This window comes from Gnatocerus cornutus, chromosome 8, assembly GCF_029298725.1.
Source record: "Gnatocerus cornutus isolate USDA-ARS CGAHR chromosome 8, icGnaCorn1.1, whole genome shotgun sequence".
In the NCBI taxonomy this organism is placed as follows: Eukaryota; Metazoa; Arthropoda; class Insecta; order Coleoptera; family Tenebrionidae; genus Gnatocerus; species Gnatocerus cornutus.
Window position 1 is genome coordinate 13983258 of NC_142240.1, and position 21628 is coordinate 14004885.

General features: G+C 37.5%; 2 protein-coding genes across 5 annotated transcripts in view; one reads left to right on the plus strand and one right to left on the minus strand.

The window, feature by feature from the left end:
• Fas2 (neural cell adhesion molecule fasciclin 2) overlaps positions 1-21628 on the plus strand; it is an 80027-nt gene that overhangs the window by 2049 nt on the left and 56350 nt on the right. The window lies entirely within an intron of this gene.
• Positions 11222-12162, minus strand: LOC148170107 (uncharacterized). The gene is made up of 2 exons (XM_088043568.1): positions 12119-12162; positions 11222-12071 (listed from the first exon to the last, which is right to left on the minus strand). The coding sequence occupies exons 1-2, from the start codon at positions 12131-12133 to the stop codon at positions 11364-11366; spliced, it is 723 nt and encodes a 240-aa protein (XP_087899694.1). The 5' UTR covers positions 12134-12162; the 3' UTR covers positions 11222-11363.

Consider the following 21628-nt stretch of genomic DNA (forward strand, 5'->3'; position numbering starts at 1 on the left):
GTAAATTCGACAGCTTCCCAGTGCATTCAAATGCAACCAATTTGTGTATGATTAAACGGTAGTATGGAGCTTGACACTGTGGTTATTTGCCAACTGATTTCTAATTATGTTCAAAACTTCGTGCAATTTGCTATACACGAATCGATTGGAAAAGTCTCTCACTATTAGCATGAAGTTCACAAGATGGAAAAATGAGATTTGAATTGGAAACTTTTATTCTCTCCCCGAACAAGAGATGAAAGCCAGATTTTTTGCGTCGAGATAACTTCCCGTCACATGTGGCACTGCTAACCTTGAGATGACAAATTTGAGGGTAAATTCCAGACCATCGACATACCACACTTAATCACCTGAAACGGAAAGGGATTTGTTTAATATTAACACGAGTGCCGAAAAGTTTGATGTATGACTCTCTACATTTTACGACGTTTCTCATTTATTTCAATCATTTGCACACATTGTAAACGAACGGATTAAATTATTCACGGCGCTTGTTTGGCGTAAATTTGAAAAAGCCATTTGGTAATGTGGAGCTGAGTTATTACGTGCATATTTAATGAGGCGCTGAAGCCAACGGGAAAATCTGGCGATAATCTGAGGGATTAGGCCATGAATTAAGACTGCACAGTGTTTGGTATAACGATACTTACATTTTTAATGGAAATGTCTAGATATGCTTCGTGGTTGTTGGGAGAAGAGAATTTTTCAGACTGGCGCCATTTCATATTTCATGATTAAGCGGCGGAAAATATGCTTCAGCATCAGGAAAATAGGGCATATAGGTAGGAACAAAATATGCAGTGTTTTTTTATATCTATTATTCATATTCTCGATAGCTAGCAGATTTTCCAGAACCACCATAGATTTGATGGTTGATGAAGATGCTTCTTCAAATTGTTGATTTGCGTGCAAAAGTTTATAAAATCCGTCCTTTGGAACGGTTTAGCCCGAATGATAGACGTGGAATCTCCACAATGTAACTTTTTGTAAAACCGCCCTTGTGGGCCCAAATATGCCTCCAGATCCGTCCATTATGCCCGCATTTGGACTTTCAGCCACCGCCGTGTTATCACCTGTGAAATCTAAAGTCGGCCACTCAGGAATCATTGCTCATCCGTCTGTAAAAGAGAATTATTTTTTCGTTTGGGTCGGTGATGAGATTGGAGTTTTTCTATATACTTTCCGTTGTGCAGATAAGATTTCAAAGGACGTCATGTAGCTGCCTTTAATATCGATAGAGAGTGCACTCATCGGCCCCACTACGTACAGGGATAGATTGCTTTTTTGCAAAGAAATTTGCATGTAAAGTGTAGTGATGAGGCGAGACTTGCCCTGGAAAATTCCCGTGTTGTACCAACATAATAAAAAACACCTGTTTTTTGCGTTTCATCCAAGTTCTCTGTGTATTTCTAGTAAAATTGTTTGACCGAACTCGAACTGAGTTTTCTGGGTTTATTATTTTAAACAGCCATGGAGTTAAATCCAATTATAGATCATCTAGCGTGCGTAACGAAGGTTTGACGTTAATATCCCTCGGTTATATGGTAACATATTAATTAAAATCTGTGGGGTTTTATTTCGGTTTTCGCAGAATTTTTTTTTGGGTTTGGAATTTGGTTTTAATACCAACGGAGGGTGAAGTGTCACGTTCTTGTTGTAAATTACCCCAACAACCATTAGCTTTCGTCTGTTAATTTGTTTAAGGTTACGGTGTCACACCTTGGAAGCTTGTGTGAAAAGAAAGGAACCAGGTAAAAGATCAGGGAACGTGCTTTTCTTAAAACTCGTTCAATACTTGGCATCGTAAACCTTCCAGATTATTGTTTTATGACCTGTGAACCTAGACGTGAGAACTCGATAGAATAAGAAAATATTTCTTGAAACCTGAAAATCTGCACTCAACACGTACATCAAAGCCATTTAAATACCACAAACCGAACATTTTTGTAAATATTTCATGATATCATGTAGGTAAAGCTGTTAAAACTTTAACGACCCTTCTCTAAATAAACATTTTTGACTAATCGGTTTTATTACTCGTAAACTCTTAGCTTTGAAAAACCGTGATGGGGCTTATATTTTCCCTGCTGATGATTTTCCAAAGTTTATTCCGTCGTAATTTCATCATCCATCTCGAAATGCTATAATGAATCAAGCTGAAGTCTTTGATGAGATTAGAGGACGCGATAGGAGAATACAGAGCATCAACAAAAGAATTGAATTATAACATTAAAACAAGGATCGAGTTTTTGAATAAATGACGCTACGTCACAATTGAATTTTATTCAATGTGTAATCGTAAATACTAAACAGTCCCGTTTTAAAAACTGCGTCACGTGCCTGCAATTTTTCCGAATTTCCCCCTTCAAATACGTTCTGTTTACTAATGAAGAGGATAAAAGACTTTGTCCTATAAATCAGCCAACATTTTTATATTCACATAATTTAAAGTCTCGGTGAAATTTTTACATGCTCGTTAATAGTGAGGGCGGGGAACGCAAAAGTGAAACTATAATGGCAATTCCGTGTAAAAAGGATCAGACGGTTAGCTCATTAACAAAGAAAATTATCGGTTGTTCTTAATTGCATTATTGTGTGTACAGTAATAAAGCATGAACAAAGAACAACAACTTTTTACCAAACGAATGAATAAATTGATTCTATCGCGCTGATACCGCAAAGAAAATATCTACAAAAATATTGACTTTTCGTCGCATCTCGAACTAGAAAGATAAACATTTCTGCAACGTTTGAAAATGCTTTTTCTCTATTTTGAATTAATTCCGCCACTGACAAAGGTGTAGATATGATATTCATGGTAATGAAGTATCAGCATTTCCGTTTTAGATGTATGCAAAATGTTTTGGACTTAATTACGTGAGTAATTAGTGTAATGTGTGTATAGGTTTGCTTTGAATGTAATGTGCAATATTCATGGAGAATTTAGATGTAAAGAAATATGACTACACAGCTACAAAAGCAAATCGAACGGAAACATGCATTACTGATATTTCAAACTGTTGGGAAAGTTCTGGAGCTTGTCATGGCTCGGTAAAAAAGAAAAATTTAGTGATACGATATTTGGATCGATTTACACGCAAAAGCTTTTCGACAAATTAAATTTTAACCAATTAAAAAAATAAAGAAAATTCTCTTCTCCTTCACCTTTATTTTCAACTTTTTTTGCCAAAATGAGGATTAAAAGCCATAAAAATGAGATAATATTCTTGGCACGCTTTAAAATACAGCCCTCAAAAGAACACTGAAAATATCGCCAGTTTCAATTAACTCCAGGTTCCCGGAATATTTTCCAGAGCTCTGGAAAACCACGTAAAATGACCTTCACACACCCTCGCTATATTTATCCAGGTACAAAAACTTCTGGACTCTATCCAAGAACCCAAAAAGGTAAATAAAACAGAAATATGCACGTTTGTTCTGAAGCTGGAGATATACGACGGCACACCAAACTCTCAGTATTAAAATTTTTGGTCGACGTAATTAATTCGAAAATTGCCATCGTGGGGGATTTTTGCTGTTCATTTACATTTTCGTAACGACTGCGGAAAGAGTTTTTGTTTCGGAGAAGACATCCGGTTTACCCAGTTCCCTTCTTTTTAATGCCCCATTTTATACATAGCTAAGAGCTGGTTTATACAGTTATTACGTCGATTACAGCTTTATTATTTGCGAAGCTGAACTTGAAATATATCTTGGCAATGTTTCTTTTCCCTCAAATTATTTATGTTCTGTTGATAATAGTTAAGATAAGAGTTAAAAATGAAATATGAATGAAACTCGGATTTGTCTCGTATGAATACTGAAATCAGTTGAATTTATGAGGCCACAGAAAATCCAGTTATCAATAAATATTGATACCAATTCTATGGCTGATGAGAAAACCAATTTCGTGGATGAAAGTAACCAAATTAAAGCGTAAATATTGTCGGAGTTAATTAGAGAGGTGCTGTTTAGTCAGATTTTAACATTCTTTACTCAAAAGGTTGTGTGGTTTGTTTACTATATTTTATTGTGTTTATCATCTCCGATCGTGGAAACTACTCTCTCGAAATGGATGTCGAAGTCCCATTTCTTGTGTAATTTTTTCCCGTTACAGACCGCAATTTTTGTGATCGAACGTGTGATTTATCAGGACATCCAATATGTTGTTATAAATTTCCCGCACCTGCTGTTTTACTAGGTCAGACAGGATAGCAAAATGGACATTACCCTCGCATTTAAATGCATCAACTGTGACGAAACCAAGCAGCAAATTCGGCGGGATTTTCGTCCGTAAACAATTTAATCCGGGAAATGGACTCAGGTTTAATATGTCTACATGATATTACTCATAGAAGATACATGTTTCGGGAAATTTTACTTTATAAATGTAACATGGAAATGGATCAGACTATGGGGGGCCTCCTTTCCCTTGTCAACTGATAAAATTGAAAAACTTACGACCATCACTGGCATGTTTCCAGATTTTTTTCTCCTTTCTATATCGAGGAGAGTCATGCATGTAAATTGTGAGAAAGTCGAGTAACAAAGGTGGAATTTCTAAAAATCGATCCGTGATAACGTTATCATTATCTCGACCTGTGCGATTTCATTTTGTTTGGGTTATAATGTTTGGAGATTGTGTGGTCTTATCAGTGCAACAAGTGCAAAACGTAGCTGCAGGTTGTACCGGTGCTAAATTTCAAAGCTGTCGAGAAATGTGTTAGCATCCGACAAATCTCGGAAAATTATTGTTCTCAGTCGCAAAAATGCAACTTTTTGTTTAGTTTCGCGGTGAAAATATGTTCTAAAGCGCTGAATTAACGCGGTGGACCCTTTAAATCCCTACTAATATCTCTAATTGCCGAAACCGAGCTCGATTTAGTGCGCTTCCAGATTACTTTTAAATTTATAGGAACGCAACTATTCTTAGGTTTTTGGGAGAGATGTATACTGAGACGTTTTAATTAAGGTTGCTTCATTAAAAGTAGTCCAGATTACATTAGCATAAGATAACATTTTAGCCATTCATGGATCAAAAAAATTGGGTCGGCCACTTCGTTTTTTCGCCACAGTTGAATAAATTTTCCAAGATTAGACGAAAATAAGCACGACTGATCGTCACACCTGGAGAGAACTTTTGTTTTATTATAACAGTAGTTTAGATATGGTTGCTTTTTGCTGATTTAATGATGCTAGTGACACACATAATTTAACTGTACTAACATAATCTCGAGATAATTAAATTAATTAAAAACAACTTGTTTCGTGCAGCTTTGTGTTCTTCTAAAGCTACACTATCCGCAGTGAGCTTAGTTGTAATTATTTCTAAGGAGCTTTATAAATTTAGATTTCCGAAAAAACTGCGTTTGAAGTTGCGAGGAGCGTTCATAAAAAGGATCTTTGTTAGAATAGTTAGAATATTGACCGTTCTCAGGGGCTGGTATCGTGGTTCCGCATGAATAAATAATTCGACTTTTTCTTTCCACTTAACTTCGGTAAATTGGTCACAACTTGTGTCTTTATTTGAATTTTTAACGACTCTCTTAATAATTTTTTTCTCCCGAGACGTGATGAAGTGACATTTTACACCACACATGTCATGAGTAATTTATAGCAAACCACTTTTTATTGCTTACATGTTGAATCAACATTTTTTGTGCGCTTTGAATCCAAGTAGAGCTTTCTTCACGTCTTTAATAAAGACGGAAATGGTGTATACTTTGCCGCAGAAGAGTAAATTCTTTTCATAATTTTGTTTATATTAACCTACATATGCAACCAACAATTCGTTATACTTTTATGAATGCGATCGTTTCTCACGGCGAACTGTGGGAACACTTGCCGCATTTTTCAAAGTTTTAAAGTGTATTTCTGCGGTGATGTTTTTCCTTCACATTTTTAAGGCAGGAAAAGCTGAATACATGAATTCGTATTAGCTTTGCCTCGACTTACAAATTATAGCTTGATTCACGTTTTAAATTAAGGAGGTAAGAAACGGTATATCTTATTCCATTATGGATGATAATAACTTGAAGGCGGCGTGCATGGGTCGAGGAGTATTCATAAATTTGGTGTTTTTTCTTGGGAGAAATGTAAATAGACCTAAAAACAAATTACGCGGTTTAACACGAAATTAGAAATGGTTTCGATGTGATCAATTTCGTATCTCCCATTCGCCCCGTCAAACCAAGTCATTTCTTTTATTGATATTTTTGATACATCATAACCTGTGCTAACCAGAAGGGTTGTAATCTAATTGTTTTTCCCGATGACAGATTCCCAATAACCTGATCTGTTTTCCGGCTTTCGTGAAATACTAACTGCCATTATCACTTCACCAAATTTAACCGAAAGCTCTTGGCTGTTGAAAAATTTAGGTTTAATTCCGCATCCTGAATGGTATTGATCACAAAAAATGTCATTATATGGCTTTAATCATAGAAAAGCGCGTGCTGCTTTTTTATTCAATTTTCGTGGCTGCCGGGGCCGAATAAATTTCTCGTTTAGATTTAGCATCATTAGTAGTCCATCACATTTCCCTCGCTGCTAATTAACGGTCAGTTAGGTGTCGGGATAATGTGGGTGGATTAAATGGGACAGGTGGTGATAAACACGATGATCATTATTACGAAATTAACGCATAACAGGATTTGGGGGGGAGGGAAAACTGAAAATGGCGAATGCCTTCTTTCTCGTTTTCAGGGAAGATACCATTTTTGAGTTCTTTGTTAACTCTACTAAATTGCAAAATTGTAGAGCGGAAGGGTCAAATTTTAGAAATTTTTATTTTAAAATGCTAAAATTCGTATTTTTCGTAATTTCGGTGCCACAACAATGAAATTTCGGGAAATTAGTATATCTGAGTCGTTTATCAATTCTATCAAATTTCAAAATTGTTAAGCGAAAAACTTAAATTTTAGAAATTTTTATTTCGAAGACCAAGCAAAAATTGCCAACATTTTTTGCTAAAATTTGTATTTTTCGTAATTTTAGTGCCACAACAATGAAATTTCTGGAGATTACTATCTTTGAGTCGCTTATTAACTCTACCAAATTTCAAAATTCTTGAGCGTAAGACTCAAATTTTAGAAATTTTCATTTTCAACGCCAAGCAAAAAGTGCCAACATCTTCAAATTCGTAATTTTGATTATTTTAGTGCAACAGCAATGAAATTTTAGGAAGTTACTAATTTTGACTCGTTTATTGACTCTACCAAATTGCAAACTTGTAGAGCGGTAGTCATAAATTTTAGAAATTTTTATTTTTAAGACCAACCAAAAACTGCCAACATTTTTGTAAGGAAATGCAAATTTCCCGGTCAGTGGCCGCTCCACGCACAATGCGTGATCTAGTTTAACATAGCTCGACCTCTTGCGTTTAATTATATCTCCTTCTATAATTATATCTCGTGCATCTGTCATTTGTTAAGAGTGCACTTTCGGCTTCTGTTCCCTCTATGCGTCACTGATCTTCATGTAAAAGCAGACTTCCTTTTACATTGAACTTAATCTACTTTGATAGGTGTCATCGAGCGGATGTTGACTCCTTAGAAGAGGATTGTGTTACTTTTATCTTTGATGGACTGATTGTGGCTAATAAAAATTAGAAATGGCGAGGTCAAATGGGACTCTGAGATGAAGCGCGTCAACTTTGCAGATCTGTGGGGAAGTTGCCGACAGTTGTCGACCACGCACTTAGAAACTAGTTTCTGCATTGTTTGGTAAAAGTAATATCTCCCGTCTGATATTAGAGATAAATCGGGACTCCCCCTCTGATGCATGGGATGATTTTAACTGTCAACAACACTTGTTTTCAGCTGTGTGGAAACAACCTCTTCCCAAGTAAAAATAAACTGTTTCATTGTTTTAATTGCTCGTTTCCGCTTAATTCCATTAATGAATATTGTTTAAATTGGATGCACAAGCTATTGTAGGAATTCCTTAATTATTCATTCCCTTATAAATACACGCGTTCGTTGACAAGATCCGCTTTGGGCGTTCTAAATCAATCATAAACTTCGTATCACATTTAACTGTGTAAAAATCTACAAGGGTTTACCATTAATTAAAACAAAGAATTCATTAAAACATGAAAAACTTTTCTCATTACCCGCGTGAGATAACGGTGAGACCGAAATATTCGCGAGTGCATTCACAATCCTTTTTAATTATCGCTGATAATTAATTTACTGATTCTACATTCGGAACAGGTCCTTCCATCGATTTTCGGTAACTCAAATCAGACAGCCTCGAAATGAGATTTTAGAATAATCGAAAAAATATTTCGTAATAGTCTGTTCTGTAACCACAAGAGAACCCAATAAGATAAAAAGCAATTCATTTTCCCAGGAAAAATTAACTTTGTGGAAGCTGTTGTCTTCTTTATTTCGTTTTCGTGGTGTTTTGAAGGGATAAGGCGGCGATAAAAAATCGAAGAGGAAATGAAATCAAGAGTGGAAATTTTCCTTAAAGTCTGATTTAATGGGAGAATAAGACAGTATTTTTGCAATCAGTCGAGATTATGTTTTTTTCCGTGCAACTTGTTATTTTCAAAGTTCCCTGGTCTTTCATTAACAAGTAGAGATTAGGATTAGACATCTCCCTTCGTAGTTAAGACGTTCAGTCGTGTTCTCAGTAATTGGACCATAAAAAAACACATAAATGTTGCATCCAGACAGGTAAGGGCAAAATAAGTACATCGTGGGGGAGGGAATACTCCTCCGGGGGTTGCACTAACGGTCGCATTATACCCTCTGGCGAAATTACCTCACCTTGACTTGTGCACAAACAACCCTTCAAAATTCCTGCAATGTGGCGAATTTATTGGTTTTTGGATCAACCTCGCATGCAGCTACTGTGTAAATATTTATTTGAACTGACGAATATCTTAACCAGGAGCTGTTCCGGGCTCTTAAAAACATATACAAGCCAGATGCCATGAAAGGGATGCTGCGCTCTTAACTGTATCTTGACAAAAGACGTTGCGTTCACCTACACTTGACTTTTGGGATTTTTCGGAAGGAGATAACTTTAAATCTTGGAATGTATGGCCAGCCTAAGACAAATAGGGGGGAGTATACGCGTTTAAATCTTTGCAGGATTAGGATATTCACAAGCAGGACTAAATTCCCTGACGTTCACCTGATGAAGAACTCATTGAAATTCAGGAGAGGTTTTTAAATCGAAACTTGACCACTGTTGTATTTTTCTAACCTGTTTATTTAGAGGGAGCAGCCGCCGCAGCTAAGTGGTTTAAAATTAGCTTATCCTTAATAATAACAGTTACCTTCAGCGTTATCAGGCAGAGATACAAACTTTGACGAACACCAACCGCTAGATTAATATGTAACATGTTTTAGGGCTTTCACACTGGGAACTGTTTTCGATTGTTCTTCTATCGGAAAATCTGGCAAGTTCGTCGTTTTTTAATTGCTTTTGTTTCATTCCGAAAAATCCGCCAACTGTAATAAAGTGGTTTAAAAGATTTCCTTCTATCTCATTTCTTGCTTCAGGACTTGTAAACCGGGACGTAATTCACTTGTGAAAAACGCGGAAAATTATATTTAAATAATACAGGAGTATGACACTGGCTGTAATTCCAGAGTCGAGTGACGAGGACTCGAATTATTATTTTCGCTGAAATTACAAATTCTGCGATACTTCGAACTATTAAACCGCGAAAATAAATTCCGCATTTTTTCATTACTGCATTTTTATTAAAATAATCCCTGAAACGTGCCCCCGAATTTATTTCCAATTAGTTAAATTCGAAGGGAAGCGTTTCTGTTTCGATTTTATTGGTCGTAACGCGTTTATTTTTATCTATCATGTAAAACAGAATCTCCACTTAATTTAAAAGACACTGTAACTCTGTTTAAAGCCTAGAGCGACATTAGATATGGTAATGCGGCTGAATGTAATTTCATAAACCGAATTGGAAGGGCTATGAAATTAAATTTTAGGAAATTGTAAGGTAATCCTGTGGGAGTTGTCCAGAGTTCCGCTTCCGAATAGTAAAGTAAACCGAAAGAATTCCGACAAAAACAAAGTCAATAAAAACTTTCTCGATGTCTCGGGCCAAATTTAATTGCTTTCGTGGCACTTAATATTTATAGTTTTTTATCGTGTCAAGTTGACAAATTAGTGACCATCGCTGGAGAGTCATTACCGTTTAATCAGCTGAAATGACCTCACATCGGTCTTCGTTAACTCAATTACCACCAGTGAGGATAAATTTCGGTTATGATGGTAGAAAATCCGAGCATGTTTCGGGGAGGTATCGAATTTCGTAGTTTAGAAAACCGTCTTACAATCAACTTCCTGTTTTTTCTCAGCGGTGGTATTTCTTTAATTCATTTCAAGACTTTTTAATATTTGTCCCTTTGGTGTCGTGTTTCCACCGCCTCTTTCATTGTGTGGTTTTACGTGAACTCTATTAAACATTTGTGTTCTTTGTTGGTTTTGGGTCAAATACCTATTGTGACTGGCATGTGAAGTGAATTTTCATGTAGCTTTAAACGTTTACGCGTTTCTTGTCAGGTGTTTTCCGAACGCCGTTAATTGCTGCTTCTGCATTACTTTTTGCTGAGGAGGAAGAACACTGGGGACTCGACCCATAAATTTTCTGCAAGATGTAATTTCAGACCAACATATGCTACTAGCAAACTTAAATATAAATTAAGGCCCGCATTATTGCCAACTAATTGTATCTAAATTAGTAACTGGATTCTCGCAGTATCCGGATACCGCATATTTCTTGTCTCAAGCTAGTATCATTTTTCGAGGGTTGAAAATTCTTCCCCTTCGCTAAAGAATTTCATAAATTTCTGGAATTGCTTGTGCGATATTACGCCCTGGCCACTACACCAGTTATGGGTTTACTAAAGATGAAATCGATTTAGGCGCGAGATTTTCGTGCTTTAACTGAAATATCTGTCAAGCAACAATATACGGATTTTGTCCCCCTGTTTTTTTACGATGACCTTGGTCATTTTATTGAGACCTTATGTGATGTAATTTATTAGGAAACCTAGAAAATGTGACGAAGGATCCAAGCCACATAAAAGTAATTCAATCATGAGAGGGGTGAAAAGTAATATCAATTTCCTTTGTCGGGCTTCCTGTTGTTATTTTTCTCTAATTGTGAATTTGGACTGATAATGAGCGCAAAGGGCTTCACAATAGAAATTTCAAAGTTATCGTAAATAAAAAGCGAGTCAGCGATCTAACTGTTGCGCTTTATTACATGAAAGTTATTTACAGCACGAAAGTAACATCTAAAAGTAACTAGAATATCACAAAATAAATGATGCATGAGGTACAATGAAACGTGATCGTGAAAATGAAGAATCCAACATCATTCAGTGTTTGGAGCTGCTACCATAATGGTGCCCTCCAATGGACACGCTGGAGTAGCTGTACCCTCCATGTCCACCTCCTCCTCCGCCGCCTCCTCCGTGTCCGCCACCGATTCCTCCACCAAAACCACCTCCAACTCCTCCACCAAATCCACCTCCGCCGCCGCCGCCGATGCTAATGGGTTGTGGTACAGGTACAACGATGTTCTGTGGTACTCTCACTGGGTACGGTTGAGGAATAGTAACTGGGTACGGTTGCGGTACTGGAACTTCCACAGGTATCTGCACTGGTACTTGTACAGGAACTTGCACCGGTACTTGTACGGTTCTGGGGACGACCACAGTGTACGGTCTTGGTACTTCAACGGGTTGTGGAACCGGAACTGGAACTTGAACTGCACGTGGAACTTCAACAGGGTAAGGAGCTGGTACTGGAACTGGTACTGTACGAGTTACGGTAACGGGGTAGGGTTGGGGTACGGGAACGGGGACTTGAGAAGTGATGGTGTTAACAGTAGCACCACCACCACCGCCGCCACCTCCGCCGAAACCGCCTCCTCCTCCACCGAAACCGCCTCCTAGTCCACCGTGTCCGCCTCCACCAAAGGAGATGCCGCCTCCATGGCCGAAGCTCTCAATGCCACGTTTCTCGGTCTTCTTTGCTTCGTCGCAACGTGCCAGAAGGACCGCGGACATGAGAAAAACTGCAACCTGAAACTATCACCATAGTACCGAATTAAGACGTTGTGAGAACTCACCAGGAAAGGCTTCATTTCTTGCAAACTGGAGGAACACTGAATGATGATTTTTTCCCCAGACAGTTGTGTTTTTATACGATTTTCCCCACTCGATGACGAGGTTCTCCCTGAAACTTTCACCCGTAGCATCCCGATGATCCCAAACATTTGCACGCGGATTCAAGCGTGTATAACTATCCGGTCGGTTGTTGAATACATTAATTAGTGCAGTAGACTGCAAAATTCGATATTACATAAAAAGTAGAGTTTCTCGTTACAATTTCATGCTAACTGCATGCATAAAGTAATTGTTCATATAAAAAAAATCACAATCTCAGGCAGGTGTGGCAATTAATATTCGCCTGGAACTGCGATTCTCATTTAGTGTGTTGCAAAGTCTGGTGCAATTTGAAATGCTTCGGTTTATCTTGTGCAATTTATTTTGTTGGAGAGGTATGTAAAGAACAAAGTTCTGCAGTTTGTAATATACTGTTTGCAATGAACGCAACAAAGGGCTAGAAAGAATTCAGCTCGTTCTACGATAAGCGCATTTTCAATTTTCCAGCACGCAGAAGCGTATTACTTCTTACAAAGGTATGCTAATGAAACCAATCTCTTCTAGTCCAAACCGGTGCAGTTTATGATGCACTTAGTGCATAGGTGCAACTAGAGACTGAACCGAGTCAGAATTCTGATTAGCGTTATCATGCAAAACGAGATTAATATTAATTAAATTTATTATTCAAAAGTATTGCTCTCATTTATGTAACCGCGCAAATTACAGCTCGGCTTTTCTTTTTCCGCCAAACAGTCAATAGAGCACGACTTTTTAAATGCCTGATAAAGCCGTGCTTCTACATTTCCTCAACTGGCGATGCTATCTGCACCTCGCTCCGTCTGTGATGTATGAAATTTTCTCAAATCCTTTAAATTTAATCGGGGCATAGAGTTGCGGAAGTTGAATTGCGTGTTTTATCTCATATTTTTCCGAGAAATTGCGGGCTTTTCCCGTTCTTTTTTCTAGGTAATGGAAACTTTTCCAATGTTGCATTTTTGTGCCTCTTAAAACATTCCCTCTGTTTTACGGTTTTAGAATGACAGCTTCATTGCCAATAAAATTCTTCATTATTCTTCCCGAGTTTTCCTTTTGCTAAGAAGCTATATGAGAAAATCCAGAGTATAATTTTTAACTGTAAGCGCCGTGACAGGAGGGGTCAACGTGTACTTCCGTAATGATTTTTTTTATTACTACGCCTGTTTTACCACCGTATTACCACCCGAACAACGTTACGACCTAATAAGAGTGTTTTGCGGGCAGGGTTTTAATAAATTTAAATAATTATCCCAGTTTTTAGCTAGGTGTCGGACGATTAATCACTAGAAACACTGACTTTCATTAAATTTTGCTTGTTATCTCTTCAATTCTGTTGTTTTACGTAATTCCACCCGCGAGTCTACTTACAGTAATGCAAAAATAATTAGATTTCGAGTTTCAAGGACGGGGGTGGTTTCGTGGTGGTCGTCTATAGAAATGACAATTTAATGAGGGACTCCATGATTAAGTACTGTTCACTGCTGATGGAAATGAAGAGTCGGTCTTGAAACGCGGAATTTACAAGTACAAATTATATGCTGGGGTTGTTGTTTGTTCGTGCGGGGGTGACTTTTTGACGCCTCAGCGAAGATCTTTAATGACGGCCGTCAAATGCAGGAAATATTTTAATCCGGGACAGAGGATGATGGAGACGACAATTAATTTACAATTTTAATTCCGGATTTCTAAGTTCAGCAAATGTCGCGACGGGTTTCACCCACTGATTTCATCAATAAGCGCGTAAACGGATTTTCTGACAATCTGATTAATTTTCAAAAGCGCTGAACGCTGTCTTTGTTAATACGAGAGCAAATAATTTCGATTTTGTTGCTTTTTGTCCATTTCGACATAATAAAACTGAAATGTTTTCGTAATAATTGGAACAGATGGAAATCTCGAATAGCATTAATTATTACTTTTCCTGGTTGCACATCTTTCCCGGAAACTCTCTTGCACTTTTTGCTTTAATTTTGCGTGCACCGTTTCGAAACTTATCGGCGCTAGAAATCTCCTTATCTCAGAACCGACTGTTGGAAAGACAGAACTAATAAATGCATCTTCGCTAGGCTCAACCACTCTGATTAGTGCATGAGGAATGTTATTTATCTCTCAACTTCTCACAGACAAAGACTGGGAATATTACAGTCATAAATACGAAATTTAAAACTATAAAAATATATCACAGTAGTCGACATTCGCTCTTTTAATAAAACCGGATCGATTACGTCTGGCGGAGAATATTTCAACAAGAAAGTTTACCCCTCTTGTTAAAATTATCTTCCTGTCCATGGCTGTGATGTGAAAAATAAAATACGCAGCAAGTTTTTTGTGGCGATGACTCGCAACATGTGGTAAAGCAAAACTCTTAGGGGAGCTCTGAAAATATTCTTGAAAGTTGGGCAAGTCACTAACAGCCAACACCATTAAAGGCGAAAGAGGTATCATGTGAATTTTCCACTGTCACTTTATACGACCAGCGCCAGTGTTTCTGGACGATTTCGTTGTTATTTTGTCATATTTTCTTCGTTAATGTTATCGTTTCCGTTGTCTCTCGAATTGTAAGTCTGCAACACAAAATACACTTAATAGCCCATTTCCAACCGAGGTCGGAGTTTGAAAATTTAAATGAGTAATTACTTCGACTTTCTTTTGTGTTATTTATCACTTTGGGATTCTCCGCATTTCTACCTTTGTGTAGTTTTTTATGCCTTATCAGAAGCTGTTCCACTTTGTTAGTCACCGGTTATTAGTAGCGGGTCAATAAACTAATAACTCATATTTTAAACGATAAAAATAAGTGTTCCATTCAGGTGTTATGACAGGTGTTCCGAGAGTTTGCACGGCTGAAGAGGAAATTGCAATGAAAGAGAACGGAAGAAATAAAGAGAAAGTGGGAATAGTTGATTTTGCTTTGATGGCTAATTTGTGGGTTTTTCGCATCCTGTGGAGAAAATGTCGTTATACTTACTTTTAACAGTTCTTTAACACGCCTCAAAGTTAAAAGATTTTTTACATGGACTAAAAAGAAATATTCCTAGAAATTGGTGGTCTGGAAACTATCGAATTGTCGAGCGAAGTAATACGATAATCTCGTTAGCCGCAATTAAAAAGTCATCGGCAATCGGCTTATCCACTATTTTAGACTTGCGGTTAATACCCGGGGGTAGAAATATTAATAGCCAGCGTCTGCGCATCCCTGAAGCCGGTGAATTCAGAGCTACCCCCTTTGGGCTAATCAACTGTTCGCTGCTATGTTCTAAACCGGAACAATTTCCCCATCGCTTTACCCGACCGGAAATATCCTGTGTTTAGGAAGTGTTAGTAATAGCATGTGACTTGTATATGACCGCCTAGAGGTAAGGCTTTACCATGTTAAGGTTCTAATCGCCATCTGTCACATCGTTTAAACGACGCAAAGTGATATTATTGTGATACCCTCATTATTAATACTAGCAGGAATCTTTGTTAATGTGGCAACATTCAGATCCCTTCGTATTATCTTCATACACTGGTGCTTGGTGAAATTAATTATAAACGTGTTCTTGTATTTTAAGGAATCTCGGGAATATTCAGGATCGTTGGAAAACGAGGGACTTGTAAGCCCTTCGATGTTAATATAAGTTTTACGAAGAAAAATTCCAATTTTCGCTGTTGTCTAGTTGTTTTTACAGGTAATATCAAGGGTTAGGCTAGGAGTATTTCGGCTAATCTTGCGGCGGTTGCGAATTAAGGTGTAAACCGAGAAGTAATAAAGTTTGGTTAAGCTTGACAAGCTAGATATTTCCCTCCCTTACAAAGTACCTGTATGTTCACTAAAATCGCTTGATATATAACACAGACTGAGTTATTTATGATTGTAACTAATGGTGATATCAAGTCTCTGAGGAGCCAGGAAATTTTGAATGAAAGCTCTTAATTGGACGGTTTTATGTTTGTTTTGGTGCTTAAATAATCAGACCCTCCAGTAAAGCTTCACCGAAAGAATGGTGGATGTTTAAAATGGTTATATTAGAGATTTTGATTCTGAACGTGCTCGGAAAGCCTAGCACAGATAGGTTCAGTATCAGCAAAGTACCATTATCATCCATCAAATATATACCGGTCGTTGACATTCGCGACAAGGGGATTTTGAGTGCAATACTTAGACGCGTTATGAATCTGCGGTGATCTTTAGCCGGTGTCTCTAAGAACATATTTTACGAGTTCCTTTGTACATTTATTCGATATTTCATGTCGATATCGAGTGATTTATGGATTGACGGAATGGTGTATTTCTTTCGATGGTTTAAAGGCGTCAGTTGGCTTGTTTATAACACATTTTTTGTCCACGAAAACAAATTCGCCAACTATTCGAAGCGGGGCTATAAGTAACCTTCTCGTGACATTAAGGCGCTTATTTTAGGGAGATTACATCTCAATAGTAAATTAGTAGGCTGAGCTTTATCAAGATATTCGCAGAAGCCAATTAAACTAATTAAATTTATGGATTCTAAATAGTCGAAATAATTAAATCGTATGAGCTTTGGGGGCAATGAAATATAGAAACCGCGTCTTCTCCATCTTCATAAATCAGTCATCCATGGAATAAACTAAAGTGTTTAAATGGTGGCAACGTGACTTTGACGCCTCCAATAATTTTTTACAAGCAGTAAAATCTTCTGTTTTATTCGAAGATTAGGGTCTTTTATATTGGCGTTCTAAATTGCTCTCGGTTATGACGACCATAAATGTTATATGATTTTCGCCATTCTGTTTTATTCGCGCACTCACTTACTTTGCCACCTTTGTTGAATTAATTAAATCGTAACAAGTTGTTCAACTGCGAAATTAATCCATGGATATGGAGTAGTGTTAACTTTACTAATAGTAAATAGTAATATGCAAATTTATTCATGACATGATTTTATTGTGGGTATTCTGGACATGCATATACCACATCAAATTACAAGACAAGAAGACAAGGGCTTAATTTAGAGGATTTCGGGTCGACTGAAAGTAAGTGTTGACCGCAATATCCGAGTAACTCGATCTGTGTATTGACATTGACAAACCCCAAAAATTTACATTGTCATCATCTCAAATTTCAGCTCACCCTCTCTTAGCCGCTATCAAATAAAAAACCTACCTAAATATTTATATTACTTACTTCGAACCCCCTTCAATATGCTCCAGGGCGTTGATATCCTCGGTGCGAGGGATGTATTAAAATGAAACTTTATTTTCTTATTACGGTCTCGTCCATGATCTTCTATTTTCACGTATTAATAAAGAGGGAGCGACATAATTTTCTGGTATTTGCATTTGATCACAAATTGTGGTTTACGCACGGATTTGCGGGAGATGAGAGAAAGGAATAAATTATTTACGTGCGGTACTTTTACCCAGGTAAACATGTGCTTTTTTGGGATTATAGATTCTCCGATCTTCGCTTTACTTTCATTTATAATGGAACAGCAATTGATCAGAAGATGAAAACGACAGCGACAACGTGAATTATAGATGATCCTGAAGGGGAAATTTCCGGGGATAATGGACATAGAATGGTATTAAAAATTTTATTGCCTTCACCTGAAGCATAATAATCCTCGTGCTTCTGATGTGTTTGTATAGAAAAAGTCACGCTTTGAATATTTGATTGTGGAACTCTGAAGAAGTTGTTCCCTCGACACGAGTTGTAAACTTTCAATGATCTCAATAAAAATTTATCTCCCCCGGCTGTTTTAACCCCTTGACCGCCATAACAACTCTTCCTGGTAATTTGGAGCCTCAGACCGTTTTCTAACAATATTCATAGCATATTTGCGAGTTACGACCGCAAGCGAACCAGTGGCTTTTGACGGGACACTTCGCGAAAGGGGATGGAAAGGAAAGGGTCGCGTTGTATCCGCTTTACCCTCTGGATTCGCTTTGATGTGATGTGTTATTCCCGACACGTTCGTCATTTGGCGTCAGTGTCCTCTTCTTGTCGAGGGTTGCATCTCGAAAATGAGGCGGCGTCAGCTTGCAACTCAACAAAAGATCCAAAGAATCTCCGATAAAATCACAGGAATGGTCCAAGAGTTTAATACAATCGGGCACCGGACCTCACGTTTTTACATCACTTGTTGGAGCATGAGCAGACAAACAGAAGCCAACACTGCGATAATTCGTGAAAAAGATGTGAAAATTGGAAACTCCAGTGCCCAAATTTGTGAATAATTTATGCGGGCAAGGTGGTGGTGATTGCGCCCTGCGTCTTAATGATGGTCATTGAATCCCTGATTGCGTTATAAAGATGAGGACTCCATTAATTCGGCGACATTCACAAGGGTTGATGACACGCTGGTCGGCACTGGTGTACACGTGCTTGGATAAAATCCTGAACATCAGCAACATGGCGCACGAAGAGGGATTTTTCCTATAGGGTGCATAAAAATTCGGCGCCGTCGACGTGGACAGAATGAGTTATTAGTGCTGAGAGGGTGCAATTTTTCGTATTGTCGATAATATCTGACGCCGTCATTACTGGTAAACACTCAACGGGGATATATGAACAAGTGGTCATTAAGCGTCTTTTATAACCATTACGGTGTTAAATCACCGCCGACGTTTTTATTGGAGAAAGTCAAGACTGACCAAACAGCAAAGTTTGTATTTACACAAGCACCTAATTTCAAAGTCGTTGTCAACACTTTTATTTTTAAAGGAAGTAATTGAACCAGTCGAATAATGTAATTACGTTCAGTGATTGATTGATTCGTGCTCTGCCTTTTATTTTTTTCCACCCAATATTTGATTCATCAAAATCAGAACTGGGGAAAGACGTGATATTAAATAAAATTAATGATCCGGAAAAATGTGTTCTCTAAAAATGATTTCGCAGCGATTCTTGTCTTGGAGGGAACAGAATAGTCCACGTCCATGAATAAACACTGTTCAAACTTCTTTATTGCAGCGAAATATGCATTTTCTCAGTTTCAGCACTTTACGAGAATATGTTGTTATCGTTCTACATGTTGCTGGAAGTGACGTGGTATTTTCTATTACACGTATGTAATATGTTATTTCGTTTTAAACTCTTGACTCCTTCACAATGTAATAGACCACATACAGGAACAAAACAAACCTAAAGCCTGTCGTGAATACAAATACACCAAAGATCGTTTGTTTGAGCTCGAAGAGTTCTAAATTTACATTAATTTCATCGATTTTCTTCTTTGTTTCAACTCGCTGGAATTAATGTTATAATAAATATTTCTAGGAGCCTCTCCTCTTTGTTGTTATGCAAAGACTGAGCTGTTTTAATTAACTTTTGCAGTAAAATAATATTTGATTGTTGATGGTAAGTTGTTGACGGTTTCGAGGGTTCAGATAGTGATAAATTTAGACATTAAACCTGGCTAAGGGCTTAATGCTTATTGATCATTCATTTGGATGCAAATGAAGCAGATGTCGCTGTTGTTGTCGACATGATTCAGAACATTGATGGGTCGTAAGTCTAAACTAAAACAAACATAAATTTTTAAGTCACAATATTTTTTAAGAAAAATGTGTTTTATGGATTATAAAACCCGTTTTGAGACCGGTGTGACAGCCGGTTATAAAAAAGCTTTTGAAAATATTATAACAGAATAATTTAAACTTCAGAGACGAGCTCTTCTGAAATGGTCTGTTTGAAATTGACAGGAGTGGACTCACGTTTCAAGTGAATTGATTGTTTTTGCGGAGGTCGTTAACGTCATTCTTATAATTAAGAGAGTAATTAAAAAAGGGGGAATAAAGTTTCAGTTTTCGTTTTATTTACGCGCAGTCAATACAACCACCTTCCATTAATTTGTCTTAAAAGCTCGGACGCAAAGCTCGATGAACATCACCGCAAAGTCAGACTATGGTTACAGGTGGTTTTCATGGTTTTCGACTGATTAAATTAATAAGGGCGACCTAAGAGTAAATACGTGCTTTTCGTAAACGAAGTTGGAAATAAATACCCTTACGTATAGACCGTTAGAACTTTTCCGTGTTGGCAGATTCAATTTATTTTAGAAGTATACTATTATTCTCGTTCCTTGTCGCAAATAACAGTTTTTAAAGAACGAGGGTAATTTACTGGGATAAAAAATGAAGTGTAACCTCCGAAATAAAAAATTGTTATCCTGACTAGAATTTCGTGATTTATGTGGCTTGGTTGTGTCAAAGACTATTACCACCGATGATAAGGGGATTACGGTTTTAATGTAATAAATGTGACAAATCACAGTTTTGACATGGTCGTTCATTATTGGCCCATCTATCGCAGATTTTAAAAATTCCAGCGGGGCTGAGATTTATGTTCCTGGAAAATTACCCGATCGGAATAATAACTAGATGAATTAATTTATTGGTAATTTAATTGGTTTCAAAGGAAGTCGCTGCACAGGTAGGATATAAATAAAAGATGAAAAAGCCCCGTGAATTTCACTTAAAGCAGTGTTACCTCGGAATTTCATTATACGCAAAAGTTGTCTTTAAAGTAAAGAAAAAGCAAATAAATTAGTTCAGTGCAACTCTTTAGTGCAACTTGCGTTTTCGCATTTAAACTTTTACGACCGGAATGTAAATAAGTGAAGTACGGAAGCAGCAAATGAAACAAAGTAAAACAAGTCTTCTTTCCAACTATAATCAAATTTGCTTGTAATTTGAATACAAATGCACTTTTTCAAAGGTTTTGTTTGAGTTCCATTTCGCTTGATTTCCATTACAGTTGTCCTGTCGGTTTGGGTTTGGTTCCGTGTGCGTCCCGCGTTAACTTTGTTTGTTGCATCCCCTCCGTTCGAGGGAAATGCGAAAAACATTGAAGGGAGACCGAAGATCCGGACGTTGCCCTTCGACGGTCCACTGGAGACGGGGATGCTTTTATTGCTTACTTCTATGTGGTCTCTATTAGCTAAATCCACTGGATTCGCCTTTATAAACACGCTGGAAACATATTATTCAGCTTTATGGCGGAATTTTGTTTTTCCATAAATCCCATGTTAATGGAAACTACGTTTACATCAACAAGTAAAAGTTGCGGCCCAATAATAAAAAGAACAATGCTGAATTGGAAAATCGTTGCGTTAGTTTATCCACTTGTTTCTCTTTTTCTATGGTGCATTATTCAAAAGTGTCAAAACAGACGGGTGTAGTTTAATGCATTTTTCATTCTCCCTAACACCACGAAGAGGGGCGCAGCAAGTGAAGAAAAATACAACGAAGGAGAAAAATATGTAGTTTTTGTGGTAGGATAGAGACGCCCGAAGACTCAATACGTGTGACATAGGAGTATGGCCCTTAAGTTATGAGACACATTTATATGGAAATTATGCCGTTTCGCACCCTCCTATTGACATTCTTTAAATTTTGACGAATTTTGTGCCCATAAATTTTATCACTTCCGTTTCCCGGCTCCTTTAATTGAACTATATCACCGAATTTATTGT